Source organism: Monodon monoceros, unplaced genomic scaffold (assembly GCF_005190385.1).
Source record: "Monodon monoceros isolate NGI ecotype Baffin Bay Population unplaced genomic scaffold, NGI_Narwhal_1 Super_Scaffold_5, whole genome shotgun sequence".
NCBI classification, from domain to species: Eukaryota; Metazoa; Chordata; class Mammalia; order Artiodactyla; family Monodontidae; genus Monodon; species Monodon monoceros.
The window spans coordinates 10,015,702-10,032,799 of record NW_021703782.1 but is presented as its reverse complement, the minus strand read 5'-3'; the positions used below and the strand labels follow the sequence as shown (position 1 = coordinate 10,032,799).

Genomic DNA, 17,098 nt, shown 5'->3' with positions numbered 1-17,098 from the left:
GCTGGCCCGTCAACGGGAATTGTTTTCCCCATCACTGAAGGCTTCTCTTCCCGCAAGATCTGACTCTGATCTCCACCCCCGGGTCCTCTCCGGGCCCCACCCACTCGCAGTTGCTCTCCTTCAGGGAAAGGGCTCTGAGTCAGTTTCCTGGGCCATAAGCTGCCCGAGCTCCAGGGGGTCAGTGCAAAGGGAGCCCTGGCTTCCCCAGGGGAAGCAACAAGCTCTCACCAGTCGCCCTCTATCTGTCCAGAACTGAAACACCTTCCTTCCTACGGTGAGGTGAGAGGACACAACGGCAGGGTGGAGAGAGCTCCCTTCCCATCAACAGCATCAGCATCCACTACTGCAGGAGGGGCCTCCTTCCCAGCAAAGATCTCTTTCCAAGGGACTGTTTTGCAGGGCACAAGGCCAGGGACAGGTGGCAACCTCAGCCAGCCAGTTTCTCGGAGGCATTCGGGACTGTGGGTCTCGGGGAATCGGCAGGTGGAGGACGCCTGAACGGCACCCTCAGCAGAGGGGCCCTGGGCTCGTACCTACCCCAGGTGGAGGGCTTTGACGTGGCGCTTGATGCCCACGATGGAGCGCAGGACTTTGCCACAGTTGGGCCACAGGCACTTGTACATCACCTTCACCGAGTTCTGGGGGAAAGGAAGACGGGGTAAGGGGGACGTGTCCTCCCCTTCAGCCCCCTCCCAGCCTCACCCAGTGGGGGCTTTAGCTGCCTTCGAACAGAACCCAGCAGAAGGCCGAGGAAAGGGTTTCCCAGGGACCAGAGACACTGACAAGCAGGGGCACAGAGCCTGGACTCGGCAGCTGGTCCCGGGGGCCGGCATTGGCACCTAGAGTGGGGATGGTTGGTGGGGAGGAAGGAAGGCCTGCCAGAGGCCTCTGCAGGAGAGCAGGAACGAAGGCAGGGCTGGGGCAGAGGTGAGAAGGCCAAGGACGTGGCGTTGGAGAGGAGGAACAGGCTCCTGGGAATGCCAGGAGGAAAGAGAAGCAGCAAAGGAAAGCTGAAATGGGATGGAGCCTGAGAAGGCCCAGGACCCGGGGGCCCGTCCCCTCCATGGCCGAGCTCCCCGCTCACGCCGTGTACCTTTCTTTTGCGGGGAGCTGGTTCATCCAACAGGAAAGCGTCCGGGTCGGTCTCAAATCCGTTATCAGTTTGGGGAGAGCCAAAGGCGTCCCCCAAATACTTGGGGCTGGCCTGGGGGTGGGGGGGCGAGGGGGTGGAGACGCCGCTGCTCCCACTCCAGTGCCCGCTGGTGGTGCTACTGCCGCTGTCCGACACGTCGCCGCTCTCCTTCCACGGGTCACAGGCCGCGCGGGAAGCTGGGCAGAGACAAGATAGAGGATGCTCAGGGGCCTGTCCCTGGGTCCACTCCGGAATCCGCATGGACAGCCCAGGGCGGAGGCCAGGAAACTCTAGTTTGGAGTCTGGGTTCCCGCATCTAACTCCTGGCTCTGGCTTGCCTGACTTTGCCACTCCAAGGGGGAAAAACAAAAAGACAAAAAAATGCTGCCCCGCCCCCCAACAAGCCCCTCCCCTTTCTGAGCTTCGGTAAAAATGAGGACTGGGTCCATTCATTGCAGCGCTGTCTGTGGGTGGCCCTGCTCTGCTGTAGCGGACACCTCCTGGCAACAGCCATGCTGCTAATCTGACCGCCAGACACGCTGCAACTGCATTTTGTGTGCGGGTGTCCCCCACTTTTCGGAAGTTTGCTTTACACCATTCCCCTTTGATGAAAGACCCACAGTCGACCCTCCGAATCTGCAGTTTCCGCATCCAAGAATTCAACCAACCGTGGATTGAAAATATTCAGTTAGAAAAAATTCCAGAAAGTTCCCCAAAGCAAAACTTGAATTTGCCACACACCAATTAAACATTTAAACAGCAACATTTAAAAGGCATTTACATTGTATTTACAGCTATTTACATTGCACACAGCATTTACATTGTTTTAGGTATTAAAAGTAATCTAGAGGTGACTTAAAGTATACAGGAGGATATGCGTAGGTTACATGCAAGTACTATGCCATTTTATACGAGGGACTTGAGCATCTATGGAGTTTGGTATCCGCAGGGGTCCTGGACCAATCCTCCACAAATACCAAGTGACAACCGTACATTAGTATCTGTTTTCATCAACTGAAAGAAATCTGAGGAGGGTTTTCACTTCATGAAAAAAGGTGAAAATAGCGTTCGATGTTGGTTTTGCCGCGAGCTGTGACAGAGGCAGTGCGCACCCCAAGCAGTAAGAGTGGCCCCACTGAGCTCCTTCCTGGGAACCACGCTCAGCGCCTCAGCACCTAGCGACCATAGCTTTGAACTGTGTCTGTGAGCATCCGTGCTTCATCTTGATTTATTCTGTGCATCTGTTAGCAACATGTGTCCTAAGGTAATTGCTTCGCTTTGTACCATTTCAGCTTTCACAGAAACGTTCTACTTTCAGAGAGCAGGGGAAACCTGTATTATTAATGGAAAGATAACCTAATTAAAATGTACTTGTCACTTTAAAGGCAGGGGGAGAGCGGGGAGAGGGGAGGGGCAAAGCCTCTCCAGCCTCCCTCCCAAGCACAGACAAGCGGGCTGGGTACCACTTGGGAAGCTTTCCCTGCAGCAGAGTAGGACGGAGAGGCCAGGTTAAGGGCCTGTTAACCAGGCTTTCTTGAAAAATGCCTGTTTGATCATTTAAACCCAGGCAAGTACATCAAAACCGGCGTCTGAAAAGAAACCATCCAGCTAGCTCTCGCAGCTGTCAGGAGGTGTAGCCTTTACCAGAGCCAGCTGTGGCCCAGGTGGCTCCTCTGTTATCCACAGGGAACACGCTTAGAGAAGGAAAGACGAGCTCTGAGAGCAGTTCAGACTCATCACAAGATGACAGGAGGCCCACACAGCCGACATGGCCTAAACCCGCTGCCCTGCTCCCAGCAATGCGTCTGAACAGGAAGGTCACAGGTGAGTCATGTCAAATTTTCAGTTTTTAAGCTGCCTTTCTTCGGGCTGCTTTAGGCCGGACCCAGATTCTTCCATGCCGAGACCATAAATCCGTATTAATTTTTACTATAGGAGAATCTGAAATTTTGATATGTGGAAATAGCAAGGGGGGAAAACTGTGACACATGCAGGTATGGCGGCCTTGTCCCCAAAAGCCCCAACTCCCAACATGGGCAGCATTCCACGGAGCCTCCTTACCCTGGATTCTGAGATGGTCTACCACATCCCCTGTGGCCAGGATAAACATCCCACTGCTTTTCTCTCATCCCACTCCATATTCCAAACCCCTTCTAGGCTAATCTAGACACCCAGCATTTCGTGTTTCCAACGCAGGCTCTCCTTAATTAAGTCTCACACGCTAGGAAAAGCCCACCCAAACAGAAGGGGACAGATGAACTCTGCCCTTCCTAAGTGTCACTGTCAAGTCTCAAAGCAATGACTTCCTGGAAACCAAGAATTTACGACATCTACACATGGGGCTAAAAATAGGGTAGCCCTTCAGGAAAGATCTCAGGAGCCGCCAGCAGGTCAAGGGTTCGCACACGTCCACTCAAGAAACCTATCAGGGAGAGAAGGGCAAGGGAGCAGAAGTGCTACATCTAGCAACAGGACAGAAGAAGAGAGCAGGTCAAACGGCAGGCCCGCCCTACAGTACAGCAGCCTTCCGCCGAGGAACCATTCAAATGGCTCAACAATGACACTGGCACATTGGCACACAAGGACAAATACAAAACAAAGCAAAAAGTGAATCTCATAAATTAATCTATACCTTGTAAGAGGAACATAAATCGCTCTACCTTAGGTCATAAGATTTTCTAGGGCAGGGTCAACAGAGCATGAAAGCAAAGTGCTCCCCTGCAAACACATGGTGGACTTCTAAGAAATCCTTGTAATCCCCTCTGCTCTCTACATGCCCATGCAGAGCCATCCTAACAATACAGAGACCAGAGGGAATGGGTGGATTCTGCACAAAGAGTATCCACGATCAGAGCAAGGTTCTGGTTGTTGTAGAGACCTCACCTTGCAGAATACGTCAACATAATTAGCTGCCAAGGGGGCCTTATTTCTCCACTGACGTCAACGTCAGATCAGAAATATACTGGAACTTCCCTGGTGGTCCAGTGGTTCAGACTCCACACTCCCAATGTAGGGGGCCCGGGTTCGATCCCTGGTCAGGGAACTAGATCCCACATGCCACAACTAAAGATCCTGTGAGCGGCAACTAAGAGCCGGGGCAGCCAAATCAATCAATCAATCCACAATGTTTTTTTTTTTAAAGATATTGTAATGGGGAGAAAAGTCTTTAATGGACAATGAAAAATGTTTATCAAAGGGGACTTAAGATATCATGGCATATTATCAGTTAAGATGCGTATATGCTGGTGTTGGGATGTGTGTATGAACATATGTAGATGCATTACACACACACACACACACACACGCAACCTAATGGGAATTGCAGTCAATGATTTTCTTTCCCTTTATGACACTTTCCTGGGTCTTCTTCCTGTTGACCAACCTCCTGCATCTCCTAAACTCGTAGAGTTTCCTAAGAACTTAAGATTGACTCCTTTCCTCCCTGCGTTGCCTGTGTGGCCCCCAGGTGCTCACAGAGCAGGTGTGTGATGCTCTGCCTCACAACTGGTACCGTCAGACTGCAATAGCTTCCTCTAGCAGCCTAGCCATTGACGACAGGCCTTGGATGAAACAAGTAAGTCTGCCTATCACCCCCTTAAACTGATTTTCTATGTAGGGAGATTACTTATGAGGGATGCTTATAAAGGCCACTTTCCTCCTGGTATGTGTTCAGAGCTGACTCCGTATTTTCCTATAAGCTTTTAAGAAGCTCGCAATTCAGTTAGATCTCACCAATGAAAAAGTTATTCCCTGGGAGTAAGTTAGGTCAGCCTGATGACAAGTTTCAAAACAAAACCCCTTCAGGTTCACTACCAGTTTTATCAAGCTACTAATATCCAGCAACCCTCCTTCCTCCCATATCACTCGTGATATATTTTGGGGGTTGTGCTAGAATTTTCTTTTAATTTATAAATTTGCTGTGAAGTCTATCAATTTACTATCGATAGTAATCGATAGTGAATTACTATCGATTACTGTGAATTACTATCGATTTGTATTACGCAATTAGATTTATTTTAGACTTCAGCTCATTTGTTCCATCCTAATTTACAAGGCTGAATCAGGCACTTGTAACGGGGGAGTGAATCGGCTGAGGCCACTAGGGGACCATTTGGTAAGTTTCTACCTTTAGAACTCAATGTTCCTCCACTGGCCATGTTCAGCCCCACAAGTGCCTCACTCGCTTACTCCCATTGAAGAACTTACTCAAGTGGCCAGTGTGGCTCAGTCCCGTGCTCAATCATCTTCACAATGCACCAGGAAGCTTCTCCCCAGAGGAGGAAACTGAGGAAAAAGAATGGAAGCGGCTAACTCCGTGTCACTCAGCCACTCTGGGATGCCAGGGAGAAGAGACTCCAGAAACCCTGCTGCCAGGCCAGCGACTTAGGCAATTATCTGCCCAAAGCAGAAGAGGTCGGTCGTGGGCCTCTGCCGCACCCAGAACCCACCCGTGCCCCCGTTCCTCACCAGAGAAGTTGGTCTCGACCCCAGGAGGACTCTGCACCACGGGGCTGCAGGACAGGGACGTCAGCACCATAGCTGCCATCATCTCGTCCATCTCCACTGCATCCGACTTCCTGGATTCAGACGGGTGAGAGCCAAAGGTTACTTCCCTACACAGCTGGTCACGTGAGCATCTTACATTCCTAGATTGTCCCCTCCACGCCTCGACTCCAGTCAGTCAGTGTGTGCTCAAGTAATATTGTTAAATAAAGCATGCAGACCTCTCTTCATTCTTCATGAAAAAGACTCAGTTCTGAGCTACAGTGATAATATCAGTCAACCCCCGCAGAAGCAGGCTGGTCCCCATCCCACTGCTGACACCCGGAGGCAGTTCCACTCTCCCTTGAATTCCCTTCCTAACTCTAAGTCTGCAGCTTAAAATCAGGAATTTTATTTGGGGGAAAGGAAAATGAGTCCAAGCAATGAAATAAAGCATGGGCATAAAAGACGGCCAGCTAGAATTCAAAATCACCAAAATTACCTTCCTTTCCTCGTTTTATATTTAAATTTAAGAGGGAACAATTACACTAAGCAATTCCTTCCCCTCCCCCCAAGATTAATGATGAGGTATTGTGATAGCTTCTGAATGTGAACAGAACCTGGTACATAAGCCAATGAGCAAAACACCCAGAAATACTAAAATAAATCTTCCAGTGAAAATCTCAACGCTTTATACAGCAGAGTTCTATAAAATTTTACACATAATTTTTTTAATCCATATAAAGTTACATTATTTGGAATTAAAGTTATCTATAAGTTAATGCTAAAGTATGAAAAGTCCGTCTGAAATAAATTTCTAGGTGGCTCCTCTATTTCAAAGGACTGTATTATACAATTCATTCTTTACAATTCAGATCGACTAAAATATACGACTGGGCTTGAAGCAGCTAAACGAAAACTAGTAATGTATTAAATGTGTCAGCATCCCCCTTTTTATATGATTATTTGTATTTTTATTTCCACAGAATGGAAAGACAAATTCTTTGCCAGTATTCCATTGAATTGACAATCACAAATGTTGTTGCTCTGGTCTGGTCTCAAGACACGGGGTGTACTGTCAATAACAATAATACTCACAGACAAACACAGATGGGGCAGGGGGCAGGGCTCAACTGCTTACACATCCTGTATATAAGAATCTCATTGGCAGGGGCTTCCCTGGTGGCACAGTGGTTAAGAATCCACCTGCCAATGCAGGGTACACTGGTTCGAGCCCTGGTCCAGGAAGATCCCACACGTCGTGGAGCAACTAAGCCCGTGTGCCACAACTACTGAGCCTGCGCTCTAGAGGCCGCGAGCCACAGCTACTGAGCCCACGTGCCACAGCTACTGAAGCCCACATGCCTAGAGCCCGTGCCCCGCAACAAGAGAAGCCACCGCAATAAGAAGCCCGCGCACCACAACAGGGTAGAGCCTGCTCGCTGCAACTAGAGAAAGCCCGCATGCAGCAACGAAGACACGACACAGTGATAAATAATAAATAAAAATAAATAAATTTATTTTTTTAAAACAGAAAAGAATCTCATTGGCAGATTTTCTTTTTTAATCTTAAAATATCAATGTGCATAAAATATATAACATAGAAATTAGAATATACATATTCTCAGGGAAAAAAATCATGTCATAAAATTCTAAAGCAGGGACTTCCCTGGCGGGTCCAGTGGTTAAGACCGCGCTTCCACTGCAGGGGGCGCGGGTTCAATCCCTGGTCGGGAGCTAAGATCCTGCATACTGTGCGGTGTGGCCAGAAAAGTAAAAATAATTTTAAAAAAAAATTCTAAAGCAAAGTAAGCATACTTCATTCAGCATCGATAGTTTTAAATATCTAGCCAGGGCTCTGCAATCTCTAGACTGAGCCTTCCGCCTGTTTTAGCCTGGCTCACAAGCTAAGAGTGGCTTAACAATTTTTAAATGGTTTTAAAAATCAAAAGAAGAATATTCCTTCTTGACATGACACATGGAAATGACATGAAATTGAAATCTGAGTGTCCGTAAGTAAGGTTTTATTGGGGCACAACATGCCCGCCTGTTTACATACTATCTGTGGCTGATTTCACGTGACCACAGCCAAGCAGAGCAGCTGTGACAGAGACCATTTGGCCCACAAAGCCTACGTTATTTACTCTCTGGCCCATTCTGAACACGTTGCTGACTCCTGATCTAAGCCATTTTTTTCTCTCTCATCATGAAAAACTAAGACCTAATTTTAGTTTGAGCATGAAAGGAGAAAAAAATAGCCCTTAGCCAGACAAAGCTATATCACCCATAATAGAGTTACAGGGAAGAAAAGACGCCCTTCTGGGTCTTTTCAAAAGGATGCCCTCTCACTGTATCCCATTTGTCTGATATCTTGACTACTAGACACCTGGTTGTTCCACATTCCTTCCCCAACACAAGACATCCCAAAACCCCATACCTCACCACCCATGTGTCTTTCAGAGCCCAGGTTCTGTCACACAAACCTCTTTGGGACATCAATGTTCCTGGAGACAGGCCTGTAGGCTGGTGCCTGGGTTCCCTGCTCGGGAGGTGGCGCCTGGGGGATGGGGCTCTGCAGCTCGGCCGGCCACACCTCCTCCACTTTGCAGCAGATTTGTAACTTCTGGTCCAACAGCCAGACAGTCACCTTATCCTCTGCCCAGCTATGCCGCTCCACCAGTCCTGTACACTCTTGACCTCCATACCACACACAAACCTGGGGAGAGAAGAGCAGCAGCCAGTGGTCAGCACTTGGGAGTTCTCACTCCATATGTCCCCAGTTCTGGGAGCCGGGAGCCGTATGCCACAAACTGCATTCTCCGGCTCATCTTTAATTCAAGCAAATGCTCCCAGGTACCCGCTTCCCACCTGAACACCCAGACTAGCCACAGTGGATTGGTTCTTCCCAAAACAAATCCTTATAAATTCTCTAGATGGAGAGAGCAAAGGTGTCAGTTTCTAGGATTTTTTTTTTTTTTAACTTGGAGTCTATACGCAATTAAAGTTAAGTTGTTATCATCTTAAATGAGACTGTTATAACTATAGGATGTTTTCTGTGAGCCTCATGGTAACCACAAAGAAAAAACCTCTAGGAGATACACAAAAGATAAAGAAATCAACGCACAGGACTCCAAAAAAAAAAAAAGAAAAACCAAATCACACACAAAAAAAGACAGCAAGAGAAGAAGAAAGAAACAAAGGAATTACAAACCAGTCAGAAAACAGTTAACAAGATAGCAATACCAAGTCCTTACCTATCACTAATTACTTTAAATGTAAACGGATTAAATTCTCAAATCAAACGAATTTGGAATCTGTGTCCCTCCCTCCTGATTTCTTGCCCTGACTAGCCTCTGAAGTCCTATATATCTGCTGGTCCCCAACTATCGCCTTGAATTGCTCACACCCTGCATTTTTCCCTTCAGAGAATCCTGAATCTACCTGGGAGCACGATGGTAGTGGTGAAGAAGTAGGCTGACTACTTTCAAGGGTGCCTAGCAGTTGCCAGGTGGCCTCACCTCATGGGAAGAGATGTCTGGACGACACAAGCCTTGAAACAGAGGCAGAAAGCAGAGCCATAGAGGCTCTTGAGAAGGCAATGAAGAAGAAGCCCATGCATCTGGATCTAGTGACAACATCAGGCACAGGTAATGCCTGAGCCCTGCCACAGGGGAAGAAACACTGGAAAAGGGACTCCAAATGGCATTCCAACTAAACAAACACCTTCATCTCTTGCAAACATCTAAAGGTAATTCAAAGATGCAATCTTATCTGTCTCCTGTAAGTCTGAGATTCTTTCCCTTGTTTTTATAAAGTTGCAAACTGAGACAGATTAAGAGAAACAGCTCTGGCCATGCTTTGAACTGAGGTTCTGGACAGGCCTGAGCCCAGAACTGTCATGGAGGAGCCCTGGGGCTGCTCATTCCCTTGGGAAGCCTGCTGCCCAAGGGCTCATATGGCTGCAGGGAAAAGGTCTGTGCTAAAGCCCGTGCCCAGAGAGTTTCACTCAGGGCACCACTGGGCCGCCAGACGCAAGCCTGGAGAGATCAGACATTTGTCCACTCGGGGATCAACCTACCTTCTGCCCGGGCTGAAAGGCCACCTGCTGGAGGCCTGAGGTGCCTGGAGCCTTGAGGAGTTCCTTGGGCTGCTCCTGGCAGGACGTGTCCTTAGAGGCAAGGAAGGGCTGGGGAGCCGCCCCCTCAAGCAGCTCTGCCTGAGGCTCCAAGGGTGGGGCAGCCCCGGGTGGCCCCAACACCCGGGCGCCCAGGAGGGACCTCTTGCCAAGGCGCCGGGACAGAACGCTGGCCATGCTGCTGCCTTTCCTGGGAGGCAAAGGGGACACAGAGTCCTTTATCCCATATCTGGAGGCATCAGGAGGCCCTACACGCAGCCGGAACCCGTGAGTGTCCGTTAAAAAGGATGAAACATTTTAAAGTAACTTTTACAACTTTTTTCTTTTTACAAAAGTAACACCTGTTACTAGTAGGACATTTAGAATGTACTGATAAGCACAAAGAAAAACAAATCCCTCAAGAAGCCGCCTCCCACAGATACCCATGTTTCCTAAAGCATTCCAAGCTTTCTTCTACACACAGGTTTATACATTTCTATTTCTACAAAAATGGGATCATGGTTTGGTAAACTGAATTTACACTTATCCTGTGTGGGTTATACTGTATCATTACATGTTATTCTACAATCATACTTTTATAAGTCACACAGTGTTTTCTTAGGCGGATGCATCACTGCAAATTTAACAAATTCCTTATTCTTCTTCCTGAGGGCTGTACCCAGGGCTGTGTTGCCGAAACTGCTCTGCCCGCAGGGAGCATCTCAGCACACACACCAACGTCCGCTTCCCGGGTCAGGATGCTATTACAACAGCACTAAGTCAGAGCGGGAGGGGGTCTGTCAGACACTCAGATTCTCAAGCTCAGCTGGCTTCAAAGTTGCCAACAGCCACAGAAGTGAGCCGTGCTAACTATTCCTTGTTTTCCACTTGAGGGAACTAATGTGGGGGAGCTTAAGCGACTTATTCCTGGCGGTACAGGTAGTTGGTGTCAGAGCCTGAACGAGATCTGGTCTCCTGACTCCAAACCCAGGTCTTCTCAGCGCCTCCCAACTGCCTGCACCCTGCCCCCGAAAGGCTCCGGGCTCAGGCCACTCGAGCATTCAGGGCTGATGGAAACGCAGGGCCACAGCCCTGACATGGACCAAGGAGAACCATTCCAGGCCTCTGCACGGTCACCCCACGATGGACAGGAGCTGCTCTGGAAACCGCACCCATCATTTCTGCGTGCTCAGAGGCATCAGCTCACCCCCACGCATAATACTCCAGAAAGCAGGGCACTGGGGAGTGCTGTCCTCTGCATTTTATAGGGAAGAAGAGCTAGGAAGGAGACAACACCAGAAAGCTTGGTGTGATGCTCCTTTAGTCAAAATCCTCCTGCCTGAGAGGCGGGCTTCTAACAAGCCGGCACTCTCTGAGCCCCAGGGCAGGGGTGGGGGTGGGGGGACATCCCTTGACCTTCAGGTGCCTACACCATTCCAGAAAAGAGGAAGTCAATCTTATGGGACCTCAGAGATTCAAAACAGTCAACGAGCTTGCTCTTGAGAAATCCCACCCCTGATCCACAGCCTCCCCGCTAAGCAGGATGCAGGGAAAACACAGCAGATCTGCCTCAGGCTGCACTGTGGACCCCACTCAGAGCCTGTTTCCTCATCTGTAAGTCACAATGCTAATACTCCCCTCATCAACCTTCAAGGAGCAATGAGAACGTTCCAGTAGAAGCCCTCTGGACACAGGCTTCTAAATAATTCTGTATTAGACTAACCTTTCATGTTCTTAATGATGATGAATAATCCCTTCCCCCCTCCCCCGTTAGGTAATAAGATATAACCCCCAGGTTATCTGGACAGCTCACCTCTTAACACCTCATTTATGTGTAGACATTGTATTCATACCTAACGCTGAAGAGCATTTCCTATGTGCTAGACTCTAAGTGCGGTACTGGCATTCTCTCATTCCACAGGTACCATTAGCGTCCATCCTTATTCTGTTCTCAAAAAAAACAAAGACCCAGAGAGATTAAAAGACTTGACCAAGGTCAGGGTAAAAGGCCAAATCCGGGCCCCTCAGGACCTACTGACTTCAAAGTCTGTGTCTTTTTAGGACGACACCATGCTCCCCCTCCTCTTTCCAAACACCCTCTGCCTGGGGCCCATGACCTATGGCCTCTACTTCCCTATTCTCACCTCCTTGGACTCCACTGACTTCCATCTCTGCTGTCCATGTCACGACCTGGGTCACAAGGTACTGCCCAGCACCAGAGGGTCAATCTCTGTGCTCACAACCCCAGGCATACCCTCCTCCCTGGTTCCCTCCCCCGGTCCTCAGGCTACCGGTTGCCCTTGTCAGCAGCTTCATTCCCACCAACTCCTCTCCAAGAACTGACTTCCACTGGTCACCCAACAACAGGTCAGAACTCTGCAGTCCCTTCACCCCCAGAAACCAGAATCCCTCGCATCCGCACAGGGCTCGAGGGGTGGATCACTACCAGGGGGCACAGCTGCTCCCAGGCCTGCTGGGTCTGCTGGCGGAAGGGGAAGAATCAGACCTGGCACCCTGCGAACTCACGCTGCCCCTTCTCCAGAGCGCTCGGAGCTCCTCAGCCACCCTGCGGCTCATTCCCTATCGGTACCCTAGCACACTCCGAATCTCTGCTGCCCCAGGCGCTCTGTTCCCTCGTAACTCACTTCTCCAGTCAGTATTTAGTCGAGGAACTGATTTGTACAGAGCATATCCCCGGTGCTGTGGCAGGTGTAAAATACTAGGATTTTCATGGACTCAATACCAACACTGTTTCCCTACCTGGAATTCCCATCAGGCTAACTCCACCCCTGTCTATTAAGCTTGGCATTTCCAGAGACTGTTCCAGAGGCCCTTCTCCTCCCTCCCACTCCTCTGCCCCTGGCCGCACCCACGCCAGGAGAAAACTGCACCACAGCTATGGGTTCAAACTTTCTTTGAATAGTTCCATAAACCTTCTTTACTTTTCACCCTTGTCCAGAAGTACCTCGGGGCTTCGTTTGGGTCCCATGCCATCTTCTCGTCTCCCGATTCCTGGCCTCCTTCCCAACCATCCCAGCAAAGTATGCTCGGCAAACATCTCCACAATAACAAAACGTGAAGGGTAAAAATAAGTTTAAAAGATAAGAATAAAGTCGCAAATACAGAGGAAAAGGGTTTGGCACATTTTTATCAGTGTTTTACTCAGAGCTTCAAGGGCTAGAATCAGAGAGTATGGTATCTCCACCATGAATTCCCTAGAAAGCAAAGAGATAAGAAAAAGGTCAAAATCGCAGCATCCTACAGAGTTCCTCTCTAGGTGTCTGGTGACTTTATATTTAGTAACACTCTATTGGAAAGCTTTACTATGTATGTCATCAAAAGGAATAAAAACGTAAGGAGTAAATTCTTTACCACTACCAAAAAAAATGTCCAAGCTGATTTGGTGCTAATTTGGTTTTAAAAACTCAGTCACCTACCACCATCCTCGAAGCCTCAAGCCAGAAACAAGAATCTCAAACCCTCAGTTTAATGTCGCTGAGCTAGAAGTGAAGCCACAGTGCCACTTAGAGACATCAGATGGCAGCATCCATCCAGAGAAAGAAACAATCCTGCTCTTGACCCAAAAAAAAAAAAAAAAACCAAAAAGAAAGAAAAAAACACAGTGGCCACCCCCACTTTCCACAGCAGGAAGTTTGAGGTTTCTACCACTGAAATGAAGAAAGGGTAGTATTTCCAAAATTCCTGGGCTTCCAGACGGAGCCTGAAATATTTGACTAACAGACTCTGACGATGTTTTTGTTAAGTCTGTTTTTTTTTTAAATGTAAAGAACGCTTTTTATTTGCTTTGTGAAGCTGCACCTTCCAAAGCCTGCTGGATTTGCACAGTTGGTGAACCTGCCCACTTCCGGCTTCTTCCCACATGCATTCTCTGGCCTTTCACCTTTAACTGGCCTGAATTCCACCCTGAAATACCTTTTATTATTTGTTTTATTTATAGTGCGCCCAAATCTTAATTTTTAAAAGCAGAAGAGAAAGAAGGAAGGGAAACTGCCTTTATTAAATGCCTAATAGCACCAGCTTTCGCAAATTGTATCTAATTTAATCCTCAGAGCAACTTAAGATAAACATATGGTCTTTTATGTCTGATGAAGAAACTGAGCCACTGAGAGGTTAGGTTGCCAAGGCTACACAACCAGGAAAGGCAGCCACTAGGGACTGAACTCATGTCTATCCGGTGTCAAAGGGCCTGATCCTACCATTATTCCAATGTGTGTGAGATCTCTCAAAATAAAACACTCAAGTTGCTTTTCATCTACATGGTATTTTTTTCCCCTATGTCAGTGAACCTCTACAGGAAACAAAAAAAAAGAAGCAGAAGCAAAACAAAAAAACAGCTCCCAATCCTGCAAGTCTCCTTGTGCGCTTTTTCTTTCCTTGAAAACCCATTCTCCACTTGCATCTTAGCCTCCCACCTACAAAATAAAGGCCAATGCTTTCCTCCAACCTTGTTCAACAGTCCAGGTCACTGTTAATCATTTAGCAGTTTGGGAAGACCTTTATACACAATATTGCCCTCTGAGAGGGTGCAGAGAGATAATGTAATCAATCCCAAAAGTTAAGGGAAATCTTAGCCAAATTTACACTGAGGATTGATAGCATGGGAGTGAAAAAACATGAATCTAGATTAAATGTAGGCTGGGCAGGATGGCCAGGTGCGTTGATCAGCATTACATTAGGAACATGGCTCAACAGATAACACCATCCCTCAAGTCCTTCGGGGATTTGGAAGTGAATTCAAGCACCTACAGAGGTCTGCCACGCAGGCAGGAAGAGGATCCAGGTTAATGTAGACTCTAGAGGGACTTTCCAAGACGGCCTGTTACTTTATACCTTAGCTTGAGGGTCCCAACCCCCTCCCAGCATGTTTCTACCAATGTAAACACCGCTTCCTTCAAATCTTTCTTCCCTGATCTCTACTTTCAACTCACCCCCCTATTGGTTTCTTTCTTGGGAGCTACTGATGGTCCATAATAACCAGCCAGCCCCTAACTTGCCATATGGTTCAGGGTCAGCAAAGAGAAATCAAGAAACATCTTTTTCAGGGTAACAATAACAGTGTTTCAACACACAGTCAAATCCAGCTTTACAATGTTACATTCTTGACTTACGGAAGTCCTTGACCGAAACATAAACTCATGCTAAAAACGACTTCCTGGCTGATGTACAGTTTTAAGATATCCCGAGTCCTCTTTGCTTCTCACCCCACCACTGTCACCCACAGGGAGGGGCTGGCTACCCGAGAAGATGTATTTTGGTCCATGTAAAAGAGGTTAGACCTTCTCCAGGCTCAGCAAACATCTTCTGATGCGCTAATAGCCCTTAATGAGGACATCTGCCATCAGTTAAATAACTGGGACCGACAGAATAGGAAAACAAACCCTCTCTGTGGTTCTAAGTTGCAAATTGCCATTTGACATGTCACTGTTGCCGGAGAATCCCAGGTCTCAGCACATCCATGTGTGTGTGCGCGCGCGCATGCACTCACGCTCAACGGGTGCTCTCTCCTACCTCCCATGGCAACGGGCCATGACGTCACCGAGTAGCACTTCCGGGACACAGGTCATAAAGTCAAACTGATTCATTACACAACTAATGGGGGTTTTGGTGGTGGGTGAAGTTTGGGGTAAGACTCCCCTTTGCCGAAACATGGGTGCTTTGCTGCCTCTCTAATGAACAATTTAGGGACCAAGGTGCCGGGCATTACTCCTCTTCCAAGAGTTTCAGGTTCTCCACTAACCTTAAGCTTTCTACTCTATGATCTCCCCTGGTAACCACCGCACAGAACATCGATTTGAGTTTTGGGTTCTTTGGCTAATATTTTGCATATCATTCTTAATCTTTTATCAGAAAGTTGCTAATGTTTTCTTTTTAATTTTATTTATTTATTTATTTATGTCTGCGTTGGGTCTTCGTTGCTGTGTGCGGGCTTCCTCTAGTTGCGGCATGTGGACTTCTCATTGCAGTGGCTTCTCTTGTTGCGGAGCACGGGCTCTAGGCGCACGGGCTTCAGCAGTTGTGGCGCACAGGCTTAGTGGTTCCGCGGCATGTGGGATCTTCCTTGACCAGGGCTCAAATCCGTGTCCCCTGCACTGGCAGGCGGATTCTTAACCACTGCGCTACCAGGGAAGTCCCTAATATTTTCTTTTAAATCTGTAAAGTTTTAACTTCATTTCTTTTTCAATGTGACATTCTAAGCTCATGCAAAGGTCAAAATGTTACAGCACACCACATCTTTTATTTTATAACAGAACTCAGTGGAGAATAGGACAATTCATTTGTCCAAAACAATTCCTTTTTAGCAATTCTTGGCCAGGGACGATCTCTGTTGAGAGATGCCATGTCTGTCCACAGCATATTGATGACTATATGCAAATGCGTCTGTGGTCCTTGCTGTTTGAACCTTGGCAGAAAGAGGTAAGCTGTCATACTCCACCATCACCACCCAAATGCTGCCTGGTAGTTTCTTAAGCCTTATTTTCTTCTGGGGTGTCTTCTCCAGAAAAAGTAAAAAAAAAAAAAATTCACTTCACTGAGCATATATTGACCGTTTCTTCCCAGAGGATTTTCTTCCCAGCCTGGCTTTGGACAGAAAAACCTCCAAGGGTAGCCAAGGGCCTGCACTAAAACATCTAGGTCTCTCAAGTTATACATCAGGTCCTGTTACACCATTTTTTAAATGTGTGGTATGCATTTTAGGTTTTCATGATATGAGCTTAAGATCACAGCACTGAGCACATTAGTAATTGATTCAATACCAAGATTTCTAAATCAGCTGTTCAGAGAATGACCATTTGGATTCTCAGGTCATTCTAATTGTTGTCTTCTTCTGAAGTTTTTTTTTTTTTTTTTAATATTTATTTACTTATTTATTTGGCTGTGCCGGGTCTTAGTTGCAACATGCAGGATCTTCGTTGCCACGTGCAGGATCTTTAGTTGTGGCACGTCTGAAGGTTTTTAAAAACTGGATTACAGGGCTTCCCTGGTGGTGCAGTGGTTGAGAGTCCGCCTGCCAATGCAGGGGACACGGGTTCGTGCCCCGGTCCGGGAGGATCCTACATGCCGCTGAGCGGCTGGGTCCGTGAGCCATGGCCGCTGAGCCTGCGCGTCCGGAGCCTGTGCTCCACAACGGGAGAGGCCACAACAGTGAGAGGCCCACGTACCGCAAAAAAAAAAAAAAAAAAAACTGGATTACACTGCCTCGATGTATAATAGTTTAGACTACCATCATCTGAGTAATAGATGTAACAGAAAAATGGAAGGAGAAAATAAGGGCCCCAAATAGCCGTGCTATTTTCATATCCCAGCAGATGGGCCACAGAAATAGGTCACCTGATCTGGTTACACTGAAT

The 17,098-nt window shown here is 47.7% G+C and overlaps 1 protein-coding gene across 4 annotated transcripts in view; it reads right to left on the bottom strand.

Annotated features, from left to right (window-relative positions):
* ZNF395 (zinc finger protein 395) overlaps positions 1 to 17,098 on the bottom strand; it is a 51,922-nt gene that overhangs the window by 6,432 nt on the left and 28,392 nt on the right. For 3 of the 4 annotated variants that reach the window (XM_029201897.1, XM_029201900.1, XM_029201899.1), the window contains 5 exons: positions 9,693 to 9,939; positions 8,098 to 8,330; positions 5,600 to 5,709; positions 1,094 to 1,329; positions 538 to 638 (listed from right to left, as the gene is read on the bottom strand). In XM_029201897.1, the coding sequence (XP_029057730.1) occupies positions 538 to 638; positions 1,094 to 1,329; positions 5,600 to 5,709; positions 8,098 to 8,330; positions 9,693 to 9,939 (927 nt within the window). Of the gene's footprint in view, positions 1 to 537; positions 639 to 1,093; positions 1,330 to 5,599; positions 5,710 to 8,097; positions 8,331 to 9,692; positions 9,940 to 12,693; positions 16,682 to 17,098 lie in introns of those variants that run through there. The other variant, XM_029201898.1, reaches the window with a different exon arrangement.